At 25.0% G+C, this 16,211-nt stretch overlaps 2 protein-coding genes across 5 annotated transcripts; one reads left to right on the forward strand and one right to left on the reverse strand.

Moving 5' to 3' along the window:
• Window positions 1-4,012: 4,012 nt before the first annotated feature.
• LOC113865235 (MADS-box protein SVP-like) lies at window positions 4,013-11,043 on the reverse strand. 4 transcript variants are annotated; one of them, XM_027499653.1, is made up of 10 exons: window positions 10,985-11,043; window positions 10,711-10,818; window positions 10,202-10,560; window positions 5,753-5,825; window positions 5,380-5,441; window positions 5,186-5,285; window positions 5,056-5,097; window positions 4,644-4,685; window positions 4,395-4,552; window positions 4,013-4,243 (listed from the first exon to the last, which is right to left on the reverse strand). In XM_027499653.1, the coding sequence occupies exons 3-10, from the start codon at window positions 10,381-10,383 to the stop codon at window positions 4,225-4,227; spliced, it is 678 nt and encodes a 225-aa protein (XP_027355454.1). In that variant the 5' UTR covers window positions 10,384-10,560; window positions 10,711-10,818; window positions 10,985-11,043; the 3' UTR covers window positions 4,013-4,224. The 4 variants fall into 4 exon arrangements, with proteins under 4 accessions (XP_027355454.1, XP_027355452.1, XP_027355451.1 ...); XM_027499651.1 differs by having other exon boundaries at window positions 10,202-11,008; XM_027499650.1 differs by having other exon boundaries at window positions 4,058-4,243; window positions 4,395-4,567; window positions 10,202-11,008.
• Window positions 11,044-14,843: 3,800 nt separating this feature from the next.
• On the forward strand, window positions 14,844-16,001 carry LOC113865714 (dnaJ homolog subfamily B member 14-like). Its single transcript, XM_027500438.1, has one exon. It carries the CDS (start codon window positions 14,909-14,911, stop codon window positions 15,737-15,739), a length of 831 nt encoding a protein of 276 aa, XP_027356239.1. The 5' UTR covers window positions 14,844-14,908; the 3' UTR covers window positions 15,740-16,001.
• The last annotated feature ends 210 nt before the right edge of the window (window positions 16,002-16,211 follow it).

Here is a 16,211-nt window from a genome sequence, read left to right on the forward strand (position 1 = left end):
AAATTATTATAAAATTATGTATTAATTATATTTTATGATTTTAAAATAATAAATATATCTATTTTCATTAAAAAAAATTAAACTTCTTTCTTAAATATATATTGAATATTTAGTTTATTGAAATTAAAAAATTATTATTATATTCATAAATTTAAAATTTATTTTATCAATGTTAATAATATTAAATGTTCAAATTAATATATTATATATTAAATAAAAAATTGTATTCATTTATATAAATATAAAAAAAAAATTGTCAACATCACTTTTGTAATTAGTAAAATTATAAAAAATTAACAATTAAAATGTTTAAAAATAAGTAAATACTTATTTTAATCTCTTTACTTATAAGTGTCAATCCTTTTAATTCTTAATTTTCTAAAAAATTTACTTTAATTTATTTACAGTTTTATTCATTTTAATTTTTATATTTTTGTTTTTATTGTCAATTGTTATAAAATAAATTAATAAAAGAACTGATATTTTATATTTTACAAATAATTCAAAGATTAAATTAAATTTTTAATAAATTCGATGACTAAAATAATGAACATTTATAATTTGAATGATTTTATTAAATATTTATATTTTAAAAATTAGTCTTCATTTTTATATTTTAAAAAAAATTAATTATTAAAAGTGGAAGTAGTATTTCGTGCCAAGTAAATTTAAAAATTTTATATAAAAAATATGCATATTGATGTTTAATTATAAAATATTATATTGATAATATTTTTTCAAATATTATATTTAAAATATTTTAAATTAATTATTTGTATGGAATTTTATATTAATAAAATATTTAAGTTAGACTATTTAAATGATTACATTTTTACTTTAATTTATGGAATATGTAATGTTACTAGGATTAATTTTTTATGTTTAAATTTTTAAACATTAATTATTACGATTAAAACTGGCCTTTGTCATTAAAAAAAAGGTTAAAATATGACAATGGAACAGTGATTTGTTATTATCTGTTTTAAAAAAAAAAATCTTATTTTGCTTTATCATCTTTCTTTAACAGCTATCCTTTTTCGAACATAACAATAATAATATTTAAAATATGACGAATGAGAGTGTAGAAGAAATGAGTACTTTTGAATGATAAATAAACATGACATATCTCAAATATTCTATAATGTTTGACATCTATATTTACAAATTTTCTCATCTCTCCTTTTCTTTTCAAGTTTTTAGCTTCACTTACATCTAAAAATTTATTGATATCTATCATTGTTGAACAAATTTTCATTGGGATCCATCCATATAGTCATAAAAAAATCGAAACAAGTATTATAGATGGCAAAAACCTCAATGGAGCAATGCATGCCAATTTTTATTGTTATTACAGCCAAACTAATAAGCATATAGTGAAGGAGGAAGTAGTTGCATTCATAGCAAAAGAAACATATTTAAATTTTGACAATGAAATTGAAAAGAAAGAGACATATAAGATATCAAAATTCACAAATTTTAAAAATAATTACAAAAATAGTATTTTTTTGAAATTATAAAATAACATTTATTTGTGTGTCTAAAATAGATTTTAACATGTCACTTAATAAATCATATTTTTACATTATTTAACAACTATTAAAATACTTGAAAAATTTTAATTCTAACACTAAAGTTTAAATTTTAAATGTAAGGGACTACGATATATATTTTAATGACTAAAATAAAAAATTACTATTTTTAAATATAAATTTAATTTATGAGTGATGACTAATAATAAATGGTTTTAAAATGAAAAATATAATAAATTTGTTCCTTTATATCGGTCTATATTAAAATTATTTATTTTTATATTGAGTTTAAATTATTTAAACATCAATTATCTTAACATATATATATATAATACTTAAATAATTTCATAAACATTTAAGATAAAATAGTTCGTAATTATATAAAAACAGGAATAATTAATTATGTAAAGTATTAAAAATTATAATGAAAAGAAGAAAAAATCAAGGCTATTAAAAAAAATAAGCACTTGATTTTAAAAAAAATGGTTTATAATTTAAAAGAAAAGTCAGTAATAACAAGAGTTATTCGTTAAAAGTTAATATACTAGAAGATTGAAATACTTTTAAGAAAATGAAAATAAATATATTGTTTGAATGGGTTAGAAAAAAGTGAAAACAAATATCATCATATTTAAACGAACAAAAAATAATTAAATTACAACCAAAAAATTGTATATAGCTGAAAAAAAAATTCTTTTGTTATCATACGTTTTCTTATTAATTATTTATACTGTGTAAAAATTTATAAATAATTCAATTAATAAAAATAAAAAATCCAACACTTCTCAGATCCCTTCCCCAACTAAATAAATCAATTTTTTTTTTATTCTTTCATGTTTCTTATTTTAAGTCCACCTAAACACAGTGTATGTTTCGTAATAAGTTTCTTTTAAGTTACTAAAAATTATAATTTAAGAACATTAGATTCTCATATTACATGTGAATATTTTAAATTATACTTTTAGTAATTATCACTCTTGACGTTTTTCAAAATTGTATTTTTCAACAAAAGTATTTTATAAGAAAACTGATCATTTAAGATTCGCATAAAAGTTAAAAAATAATAATAATAATCATATTGGACACTACTCAATTAGTGTCTCCTTCACTTTCTCAATCCATGTGCAACAATTTCAAAGACTTACTCTCTACAAGTATTTTACACTTTAATAATTTATTTTCATATTTAGACTATAATAATTACTGCATGTTTAATTATAAATTATGTTTTTATTTTTCAAAACACCTAATTATTTTATTAACTTATATTAATTAACACAATAATAGATTATTAAATAATACATTTTATTACAAATTACAACATTTAATATTATATTATAATTTTATTGAATAATATTATTAATATATTAAATTATACAATTTCAATAAAACTTGTTATATATAAATCTTTATACAATGTCATTTATACATCAATGTCGATAAACGGAAGACTTGACAGGTATTATCAAGTAAAATAAATATATAACCCATGAAAGGAAATTATAATAAAAAAAACTGTCAGGTGGCATTTGGATTATAATTTTTTTTATCCTTTTCTTAATAAGAAAGCGATAAAACGTAGAGAGGAATTATTATTATTATTATTATTTCTCAATCATTCTAATCGTTGCAAACTTTAAAATTTAAATACTCAGTTTCATAAAATTACGGGAAACCACGATATATTTTTTATATAAAAAAGTTATAATTAAAAAAATCAAAATCAAATTATGCCAATATTTAAAAAAATAACGGCAAAAAAACTTACCAGACACATTGTTTTGTAAATGAATAAAATTATAAGAGGCAAATTTACCTTTAAGGAGTTCGCATTCAACATATTAAGTACTTCAAAAAAATTATTAAGGTAGCCATTAACTTCTTTAACTCCAAGGATTAATTAGAAATGCGTTATATATAACTGAATTATTTATTAATACAGGATTCGTTTGTTTAAGATTATTTTTATGAAAAATCAAATTTTTAATCACTTTCTAAAATTTTAAGATTGTTTAGTTAAAATTATAAAAATTATCAGAAGCTGCAAATAATCTGGTTATAACTTCAGAGAAACTGTTTTGAATGGTTCTAGAAAAAAGTTGAAATTATGTGTCTACTACTTTTTATAATTGTAACCTCTATAAAAACATCGAAATTTTTTTATATACTTTTTTCTTTCAAAAGCCGAAATAAACAGGTCCATAATATATCACATTATTAATAAAATATCATAATATTTATATTATTATTTAAAAAATGGGCTACATTAACAAATGCTAATTCAATATATACTAGGTCATTAAATAACAATATTCTATAATGATATATAGACTCATAAGTACATTAAAATCAACAAAATTAGATTTGATTCTCATGAATATATCCTCTAGACAAAAGGAAAAAAAATGTGTGTATATATATATATATATATATATATATATATAGTTATAACTATTAATTGAAAAATTAACAACTAATATTGTAATAAAAATACATATAAATATATTACGAATTGTGAAATTGTTATAATGCAATTCGATGATTTTTTAATTAATAACTATAACTTTACATTTTTACATTTAAAATACACTTCTCATCCATATAAACAAATCCAACAAAAACATATGGGCACAATGTAAATAAAAATTATTGGTAACGCCAAAATGGGACTAGACTCTTTCACTAAGTTACATCTTCAGTTAAAGAAGGGCAACCTGAGAAAAACAAAGGTACTGTTTAACAAATGTAATAATAAGTTAAAAACAAACTTTTGTATAACTTAATAGTAAACATAGGAGAAAGAAACAAGTTTAATCCTTATGGGTGTTTACTATGTTGTATAAATGTTTGTTTCAGTTTGCTTACCCTAACTTAAGAGCTGTGTCCGAAGAACCATCCTCAAGAGGAAGGTCATTTATGCAACTTCTAATACCATTCATAGTCTCTAATGAGACACCTTCTTGCATCTTCATATTTGAGCCTACCAGGGAAGGAACTTTTGCTTTACCCAACATTGCCTCTATCTGCATCTCCACTAACTGATTAATTTAACTTGATATTATCTTTTAACAAACCAATACATTGATCATATATTCTTATTAGTAAATTTCTCACCTTTTGCTTTAAATGTTTGTTCTTTTCTTCCAACTCAATTCCCTTTATAAGAAAAATACATGAAAGAAAGCAACAATCCTCAAAAGTCAGAAGTGATCGAGAACGTAAATTAGGGAGTACATAAATCATGCCTAAAAGTAATATTTTAATAAATTATTTGTCTTTGTCCTTTAAAAATGTGTATTTTTTTATTTGGTGTGTTGTTATTATTTTAATCTAGTTCTAAACCATTCATATTTTCATATGGTTTCTCTAGCAACAATCTGTTAATTTGTTTTATTATTTATTTAAATAATATTTAGTTTGACTCACAATTTAGAAGTTTATCTTTTCAGGGACCAGAATTACGTGCTTTTCAATTTGACTAAAAATTGTCAAACACTAACTTCATCATCAAGCTATGTCAACAAACCTTTTTCTGAAGGTCGGAAATCTCACTCATAATCCTCTTTTCCTGAACGTAAAAGTTGAACTTATTAGTACAAATCATGAACACGCACTAGAGGTTTATTCAAATTAACCAAATAACCTTCTGTGTGTACCTTAATTTCAATCACGCGGTTGAGTCCTTTTTCAAGTGTTTTCTCCAATTGCCGCAACTTATTTAGGTCTAGTCCTTGAAGATCGTCGCCTTTCATCTGACTGGTCCATCAAAAAATAAAGACAGTGGATTTTCAAATTCATCTTCCTTTTTCTTGCATTTTAGCTCATCTAATGTTTTACAAAATTGATATACCTTAGTACTTGGCTTCTATCTGCAATTTCCTTACTCAATTTGGCGTTATTGTTATCCACTAGCTGAAATGAACAATTATACAGCTGCCAGTTACTAGTACAGCTTAATCAATCACTACCTAAAAAATTATTATTTACTGACAAATAGCAGCATATTTTTATCTAATAAAAATTAAATTATTCGTATAGACTTTGAAAGTATATACTAATAAATAATGTGTTGATATAAATGTATATATGGTAACATATTAATATGATGAGAGCAATTATATAAACAATTGAAATTTTTACTTTGGTCACCAACAACTTTAGCAAACTAATAAATAGACAAAAGCATAATATAAGAACTGCTTTTTTTTAGGGAGGGGACAAACCTGCGGTTCCGGTGAAGGTCTGGTGTTGATGACATGGGAGTGCCTATAATACCTTGTAATTATGTCCTTCATACTTTACCAGGAAAACAAGAAGAGACAAGGGTGAAGAAAAAGTTAGCAACAAACGTCAAATTAAATACATTTTTAATGGAAATAAAGCAAATGGCAAAGATTTTTGCCAACACAAACAACATTAATTGCAAAAGTGAAATTAAAGTAATTGATGCCTCCCATTGTATTTAGCTGCGCTATTTGTAAAAAACCAAAATTATATTAGTTACTAATGCGTAAAGTTGCAGTCATCATAATTTCAAATCAATACCGTTTTGCAATAATTGTCTATTCAGTGCCAATTGAAGTTATTTACTAAGCACAAACTTCCTTTCCTTATACAACATATATAGTAGAATGAAGCCACATATAAAATGCATTTTAAAAAGTCTGAATGTACTGGTGAACCCATGAACGAATATAGGACACACACAGGTAGTCTAATTAGGAATTGTATATTAAGAATGAGGGAATGAATGATGTTAATACGAAGGGAATTAAGGATAACATGCATCACGACTTGTTTATGTTTCCATATATGAATGTTGATACTAATTCATACCAATTTAATTAGTATAGGCTGAAGCAGAAAGTTTAACCTATCAATTTTTATTCTAACCCCGTAAATCTCAGTTTTTCCCATTGTTTGTTAGATGTAAATTGAGGAAAAGAAAATAATGAAAAAGAAAAACTAAAAAATGAGATACTATTTTTACAGGGAGAGGTGGGACTGACGTCTAAAAATATCATGAAATGGAGGGGATAGCAAACCTACCTTTTTCTATTTTGTTTAAAAATTGAATTAGTTTTTATAATACAAAAAAAATCAATTTTACATTAAATTTAATAAAATAAATAGTTTAATTAAAATTTACTTTTTTAATTTATATAAAAAATTTATATCGTTTCACTTATTTAAACTAATAAAAAATTATTTTATTATCTTTATCAATCTAAATAGTATATATTTTGTTTTTAATTTACATTCCTCTAATTTTTTTTCTCTTTCTAGCTGTTTCACTTCTCATTTAAAGATAACATTCTTGTTCGAAATCAAAGCAATCATCTTAATGACTGTTTGCACGTCTTTACCAAGGAGAAAAAAATTACCCAAATGCAAGTTATAAGCATAATCTAGTCATTTTTATATAATAAAAAAAAAGCTATCTGTAGGACATGATGTTTTCTAATAACTTGCATAGGAGTACGTGAGAAGTTTGTATTAAAAAACGTTCAATAGAGTCAAAGATGTACAGTTAATCATCTGTTTCACACAAACAATGTTAGTGATTGTGTTTTTTTTTTTTGTCAATTTTTATGAATATTCACGTTTATAATTATGTATCATTCACAGATCTAATCTCTAATAATTTATATTTTTTAACCTTGATATACAAGAATACCATCATCCTTTTGGTAGATGGTTCAGGTCACTGAGAGAGCTGGTGGTAGGAAGTAAATTAAAGTTCTCGTGAATTTAAACTATAGTACACAAGTACGAAATTACTGAGCAAGAGGTGTTTTTGTATGGCAATTTCGTACAATATTTGTTGTCCTTTCAACTTTTGTGGAGTATTTTTTAGTGTATACATACGAAGAAAAGGGATAAAAAATAAAGTGAGAGATGAAAACAAATAAATACAATGTCAAAGAGTCATGTTTAAATAATATAATTCTTGAAAAAATTACTATACCATACAAGAATTTTTTGAACTGCTATGTAACAATAACAATATATTTAGAAAGCAATTAGCATTGAAATATTTTCAAATCTATACTTTTAAGAATTTCATATCTATACTTAAAAGAGTAGGGAGAACTCTTCTCCAAAGTCATAAATTATTCTTTTTTCATACTTATAAGTATCTTTTTCACAATTTTTTTTATTAATAGTGAATAATTTATTCTTTTTTTTTTCCTCTTCATTAAGAGTGAGTCATTCTGCTAATTTGTACTGCTTACTTGTGTTCTCTTCATGAAAATATGAATTGTTTAGTTAATACATTATACAAACCAAAATTTAATTTTGATTTGTGATAAAAATAAAAATAAAAATAAATGTCAAACTTATAAATTAAAATTTAAACGTAATAATAAATTAACTCACAAAAAAAAAATTAAAATTTTATATTCGTGGTCATATGGTTCTTAGTGGAACATCTCTACAATCTTTACATTTATACTTTAGATAGCAATTACACATGAAACTGCTCTCTAATAATTTTAACCGCTCTCTTAAATATAACATATTGAATAGCACGAATTTTAGAGTAGTTTTAAACGCTTTCTAAATATTTTTTTGGCATAGTGAACCTATCCTTAATTAACAAATTAAAAGGAAAAGACCCTTGCGTAGTCCATGACGTTTGTTTCCATTTTATCACATCATTGCCCTAACATACTGAGTATATAGTTTAGCTATGTGGGATGAACATGCGTCTCACAAAGGGTCAGGCAACAAACACAAGTTGTTTGGACATGTTAGATTAATATTATCATTGCCTACGAAAGCTACCTAACATTTTCACCAAGGAGCACTTCGATAGAATGAAAACTTCATGATGGATGTTTCTTTCTTTAAATTTAAGATTATTTAGGTACTAATGATATTTATGTAAGAATTGGTAACTTAAAAGACTTGACTAATTGTCATTAATATAGTTAAACTGATGAGAACCCTCTCCTTCCCATACAAAACTAATGAACCAGGTCCTCGTTTTTAAGACAAACATATTATCTAATTACGATCAATTTCAAAGTAATCAATTTAATCAGTCCTTTATTAAAGTCCTTAAGTACGTCTGGAAAAAGAACATCTACTACACTAAAAATGTATTCGAGTAAACACTTTAGTTAATTAAGTATTTATTTAATAATTTTTATCACATGAAAATTCTTACACTATAAATTTAACCATAAAAATTATTAGAATAAAATAAAAAATCAAATTTTAATAACTCACTCTAATAAATTTACTGAAATAAAAAATTATAAAAATATAAATTATTTCTATAAATTTAAATAATTTCTTTATGAACTATTTCAAACAAACTAACAACATCATCATCAATCAGAATTTCATAATCAAAATTATAAATCACAATTTTTACTTATATAAAAAGAATTTCATGTTTTTTCAAGGAATTAAATTATATATTCCTACAAGCACAAGCATAATTTTGGAGAAAAAGTACATAAACTTCACAACAAAACAAAATCCAACAGTTGATTAATAACATGTTTGCTTAATGTTTTACCAAACTAATTTTAGTTTTTTAAAAACACAACAAAAGAAAAACCTTGTCGACAAGAGATTTCAGAAAGTGTTTAAAAAATCAGTTCAATTTCAGTTAAAAAATATAGTTTGTTGCATATGTGAGTGAGTAGAATATAGGTAGTGCCGAGATCAACTCCCTTTTCGGTCATCATGAATTGAAGAGAAGTGAAATGAATGGTTTTTAGAGAAGAGAAGGGAAAATAATGGGTTATTCGAAACAAGTAAAAAAAAAAGTTTTCTTTTCCCTTTTCAAAAACAATGCTTAAAAACCGTTTTATAAAACAAAAAAGCATGAGTACAAGCAATAAGCAAGCCCTTATCTGCATTTTCCAATTCCCATTCCCATACACAATACATGTATAGTTATTGTTCTACCCAACATCACTTATTCAATAAGACATGCTCAACCAGTTGAATCTCAGAACCATGCAGAAAAAGTTAGATGCGAAAAGCCTAAAGCTATACACCATTCAGTCAAATGAATCAATGTGTAAATGAAACGATTAGAGGCTTAAACGGATCGAATGTATAAACAAACTAGTCTATCTACAAAATATATATTGTAAGATTATAGCATATGCTATTGGTCACAAATATCATGTTGATTGAGCTTGGAAGGAGATTCAGTTCCGATTAATGTCAGAAAGCTCAAGTCTTTTGTTTTATTTATATAATTTTATTAGTAATTACTAAAATATCATCACAATTTTCACTTTGTTTTTCTTTTTTAGTATTATAAAAATAGTAAAAACAATAAAATACTATAATAATCAAAAGCTTATAAATTAACGATGCAGTTTCTTTTTGATTTCTCACAACACCCTTTCATAGAGCTTCAATAAACTATTAAATTTCCATGTGCATGTACTTAAGGGAAAAAAGGGAATGAAACGAGGTTTCTGCTCCAAACACATAATTATATTACACCTAATTTCCGTCCCTCTCCTCTCTCTCACTCAGTCTCTCCCACACTCAAACACCGTACATAATGATTGAAAGGAAGCACACGTGAATTCATTGAAAACTACATAAGAATGTGTTATACATATATGTACAGTGCATGTATTCATATACTGAGAGAAAAATAGTACTGAAAATTAAATAGTGCAACAACGCCGTACCTGGAGCTGCCATAATCAAAGAGCTTCCCAGTAGCTGAGAAAACAATAAGGCCAATCTCAGCATCGCATAGCACAGAAAGTTCTTCAGCTTTCTTGAACAGCCCTCTCCTCCTCTTAGAGAATGTTACTTGCCTCGCTGCCTTGTTATCGATCTTCTTTATTTTGATCTTCTTCCGTGTCATTTTAAATTTATTTTAAACTTTTAAATGCATATAAATTAATCTTAAATGATATATATATATAAAATTGAAACAAGTATTTTTTAATTAGAAAATTTTAAAATTAATTTTACAACTTAAAAAAAAAAACCTTGAACTCTTACCCATACATCCTTCCATCCATAATCTCATGCTTTATCTCTAAACAAAATAAATATATAAGCATAATATTATGCTTATAAAGAAAAAGAAATTTACTTTTTTTTGCTTAGCATAAAAAAAACCCTAGTATAGCACACCTACTTTCAGATCTGGCTAACAATAAACACAAGAATATAAAAAAGAATCTACCACACAAAAGGAAGGTTGTTAACATGCAAGGATATGATGAAAGCTTTGGAGTGGTGGGTTTTAGTTTTAATGATTTCACCGTAGCTGGATTGATCTAGCTAGCATCATCTGGATCAGTGAAAGCATATAGAATAAACGGGGGAAAATGTTACCAGTTAGATTATTACCAAAGAAAGGAAGTGGTAGAGCACAACTGGGAACTTTTGGGAGTTAGGAACACAAAAAGAGACACAGAAGATAGAGAGAGAAACAGAAAGAATCAAAGAAAGATAACCTTGATTGGAATGCTGACTGGTTTATCAAGAAAGGAAAGAAACCCTTCCCTTTATAGCTAAAAAACGCTGGACTCTTTCTATATTTTTATAACATATGTATATTTTTTAATATTTTTTTAGCTAAATTTGCTTAAATAAATAAGACCACCATGATCAATGGTCAAAATACATAGGGATATTTAAAAACAATAATTTATTGTAGGAAAAACTGCCATTGGTTTTTAAGAGTGACATAGACGTGAATGTGATCTCTCTTGAACCTGTGGTTGGATTCAAGTTTTGAAGTTATGAATTTATACTTTTTTAATGTTATAAATTGTAATTTTCATATTTATTTTTTCAATGAATATTTTATGTATTTATTTAAGTAGATTATTGCTTTTCGTACATCATGGCCATTGTGCTTTCTGACTTGCTATTGCCTATGGGTAGTTTTTCTAAATATAGTCCATTATTACTAAACTATTTTTTCTTTTGCTTTTTATATTAATAATCAAGGTGCAAATAATTAATAATTAAGTGTACGGCATAATACTTCAAAATTTTGATTAAGATGTTTCATTGATGTCCCTTATTATCACGTTATGTACAGTCCTCCTATTTAGTTGAAGAAAAAATAAAATATTAACTAACAAATGAGATTTTTTTCATTTTTTTCTATTTTTTACAGTTAACATTATTAAATTATATCATTATTTATAATATTTTCATCCAAATAAAGCATATTATTTTTTATATACAGATGTTATTTTTCTTACTTTCTATTTCGATACAATGTCGCTGCTAAAAAAAGTAATTCATAACAAAAAGAAAATTAATGTACAAAGATAAATTTGAATCACTACAGTGACTCAGTAGTATTAATAATCACTGATTTGGTTCCTTGTGTCTTCTACGTTTCATGCTGATTAAATTTTAATCACAAATTTATTTGATTAACCTTTTTATTCTGCCATTTTTTATATTTTGAAACAAATAAAACCTTTTCACACTCTTGTGCCAGTGGCTATAGTGATTATAAAAGAGTCCTAATTATATTTTTTATATTTATAAAAATAACACTTTTTAGAATAAGTCTAAAAAATAATTAAAATTTAGTTTATAATAATATGTTAAATATTGTTTATTAAGTAAAAAGTTAAATAATAAAATTTTAATTCATTATTGATATGTTATTATTTATTTTTAATATTTTAATATATTATATTTTATTAAAAAGCCCCTGAATAATGTTTAATTTATTTTTAAAAAATCCCACCCACAGCTAATACAAAAAGTGTTGCCAACCTTATTGTGGCTGTCTTTATCGCCACCAATGTAACTTGCTTCACTTTCAGCCATGTCCATCCAATCCTCATTACTTTTCTTATTTCAAAAAGTAATAGAACCAAATCACCACCATTCTTGTTATCATTTGCAGATATCAGAGTAGATGCTGATGGAGTAGTCTCTAGTCTCTAGGTGGAGAGAAGGGAGAAAGAAAGAAAAAAAAATATTTAAATTAATTATTAGTTTTTAATAAAATTATTTTGTAAATATTAATTTTATATAATAAAATATTAAAATCAAAATGAAAAGTCAGTAATGTTATTTAACTCATTAATTAATATAAGATAATTGATAAACAATTATTTCAAATATTTTTAAAATGTTGAAAACTAAATTTTAATACTTTTTTTAAAAAAAACTTTTTCTAAAAAAGTACTACTTTTGTGGATACTACAAATATAATTAAGCCTATATAAAAATAGTTACCATGGATAAGAAGATTATTTGCTAAATTTTATTATTATTTTATATATGATTAAAAAATGACATAAAATGATTATTAAATAAAAACAAAGTAAAATAAGTTATTCTCTTATTTTACTTTTAATGTATATCAAAATAATAATTAAATATTGTGTTATTTTATTATATATACAATATAAAATTATCATATTATATCAATTAAATATAGAGTGAGATTATATATAAAAAAATAGTCTATTGTATTTATCTGTCAAAACATAACGTAAATTAAAATAAAAAATAAATAAAAGTTTCTCTTAAATCAAACATGAAATGACACTATTTAAAATCATTAAAAAAATAAATTTAAATTTATTGATGTATATCCTATAATTATATACCATGTCCTAGAGTAATGCAGTTTCTAAAATTTCTTATATTTTAAATTATTAAATATATATTTTGTATTTAAAATATAAAACAATAGACAAAATATCAATAACACATTTTTAATATTTAAATACAAATTATTAAAAAAAACCCTTTTCACTCTTAATTTTCTCTCTTTAGCTAATTTTGTTTTTCTCAAGGTATAACCTTTTTTTTTTTTTCTAATTTTACTCCCAAGATAATTATTATCTCAAAATTCATTTTTAATCTTCTTTCTCTATTTGTTTATTGCATAAACAAATTCTAAACTAATAATAATAATTTTTTTATAATTTCAAATAAAAATAAGATAATAAATATATTTATTAATTCTTGTATAGAAAATTTAAATGATTGTTATTCATACATAGATATATTATTATTTATCTTTCTTACTTTTATAGTTTCTAATGATTTTTTAACAAATAACTTAAAATGTGTTTTTAATATTTCTTAATGATGAAGTTATCTTTTAATGTTTAAAACTAACTAATTAAAATGTAATTTTTTTAATCTAAAATATGATAAATTAATTTTTATTAACTTTACTAATTAATTTAAAAAAAATAGTATTTTACAATTTTAAAATATTATTTTTTTGTCTCTCAAATTTACTTCTTAGATGATTATTGTCTCAAAAATTAGTTTTTAAATATTTTTTATCTACTAATTTATTGCATAAACAAATTCTAAAAATGTTTAAAGAAAAAATTTACAATGCTTTTGATAAAAATAAGACAATTAAATATATATTTTTAATTTGTATGCCATCGTTTAAATGACTTAACTTTATAAACAAAATTATAGAAATTTTAATCCTATATTTATACATTTATAATAAATTTTAACTAATAATTTATAATTTTTATAAAGTATATTTCTAACGTCTTTTAATAATAAAAGAATATCTTAATTTTTAAGATTAAACAATAAAAACTAAACTTTATTATTCATACACACACGTGCTCAAAGTATGAACTTGCATGCACACATATAATATATATATATATATATATATATATATATATATATATATATATATAACAAAAAAAAACTTGAAAGAAAAATTTAACATGGATTAGATTTATATAAAAAAAAAGATAAATACACTCAAGTAGAAGAAAAAAATTGAAAAACTAGCCTAGTAATATGAATTAAAAGGACTAAAAATATGAATAATTAATTTTTTTTTCCTTACCTAAACTATTGGCAAGTTTAGGAAAATTTTCCCTTTAGTTCTCCTTGAATACATATTTATTTTCTTAAATGATAAGCCTTTGAATTACACTCTTAAACTCACAATTTTTTTGAAGTTACAAAAATATGAGTAAAATTCACAATTTTTGTTTGTTTTAAAATAAAATTTAATTAACCATAAAAAATATACTTCAACATATATTATTAACATTACACTACTTAAAATAATAATAACTATTTTTGTTTGATTAAAAAATTTCTATTTCGTTTTTAGAACGAAGATATAAAAAATACTGAAATTTTACTCTAAAGAAGATTAGTTATCATTTTTTAGAAAAAAAAAACTGAATAAAGTAACATACAATATTTATGAAGTGTTTGTAAATATTTATAAACAACTTATAAGAACATCTTATAGTTAAAAAAATAATATAATTTTTAGTTTTTATAAATTTATTTTGTTATATATAACTTTGTTTATCTAAAAACATATTTAATACGTGGGTAGTTCGGCCTGTAATTCCCAAGAAGGCAGTCGAAGGCCCGTCAGAAAAATAAAACAAAAAATGGAAACAAACAGAGCCGAAGCCGAACGCTTGCTCGGAATCGGCGAAAAACTATTGCAGAGCCGTGATCTCTACAGTTCAAGGGACTTTGCCATTCTAGCGCAGGAAACGGAACCGCTTCAAGAAGGTTCAGACCAGATCATCGCCATCGTCGATGTCCTTGTCGCTGCGGAGAAACCCATCAGCAACAACCACCTCGATTGGTACGCTATTCTCCAACTCGATCGCGGTTGTCAAGACCTTGACCTCATCAGAAAAAACTATCGTAGACTCGCCATTCTCCTTCACCCCGACAAGAACCCTTTCTCCCTTGCTGACCAAGCTTTCAAGCTTGTTGCCGATGCATGGGCTGTTTTATCAGACCCTGTCCAAAAGCCCATTTATGATAACGACATCTGCCGGTTTGACCTCTCCGGTTCAGTTCACCACGGTAAGTTACCGGTTCGAAGGGGGAACCCCGGTTTGGACGAATCAGTGAGTTTCTGGACTGCATGTCCCTACTGTTATCGTTTGTACGAGTACCCTAGGGTTTACCAGGGTTGTTGTTTGAGGTGCCAGAATTGCGAAAGATCCTTCCATGGCCTTTCCATTCCGTCTCTGCCTCCACTCGTGCCGGGTCAAGAGGCTTATTATTGTCACTGGGGATTCTTTCCCATGGGCTTCGTGTTTCCAACTTTGGGTTCTGAGGGGCCTGAGTCTTCCGAGGTTCATAATTGGATCCTGCCGCCCGTGGTGAATGCTCCCAATGTAGGGAAACCAGCTGTGGCTGTTGCAAATGGGGGATTGGGATCTGCTCCGCGGAAGCGAGGGAGGCCACGAAAGGTGGTTTGAGTTTTGTGTTGTGGTTTGTTCGGAGCAATAGATATGGAAAACTTGTGGGAAGTTGTTTTTCTTTGTTTAATTATCTTTGTTTGTTGTAGATGTTGTTTAATGGTTGATAATTATGTAACTCTAGTTCTGTTTAATGTTACTGTTCTTTTAAAGGAAATTTAATCAAGAATAAGATTACAGTAATGTGATAATTTTTTTGGTTTAAATGGATTCGGGAACTTTCTTCTTTTGGAAACATGAATTTTAGATGGTGCCGTGAATTTTCCTTTCAACTACACATTCTCCTTATTTGAATATGAAAAAAAAAAGAATTTTGTGAGTGATAAGATATAAAATGAGGTCATGGTGTACAGAGAAAAGCTATTATGACATTGGTACATGACGACAAGGAGGAAAAAGTAATATTTATGACAGAAAAAAGGCATTTATAAGCGTATTTTACCTAAATTGATAAACAGCTCTGATGTAATAG

The sequence above is a fragment of the Abrus precatorius genome, unplaced genomic scaffold (genome assembly GCF_003935025.1).
Source record: "Abrus precatorius isolate BTA unplaced genomic scaffold, Abrus_2018 Scaffold4, whole genome shotgun sequence".
NCBI classification, from domain to species: domain Eukaryota; kingdom Viridiplantae; phylum Streptophyta; class Magnoliopsida; order Fabales; family Fabaceae; genus Abrus; species Abrus precatorius.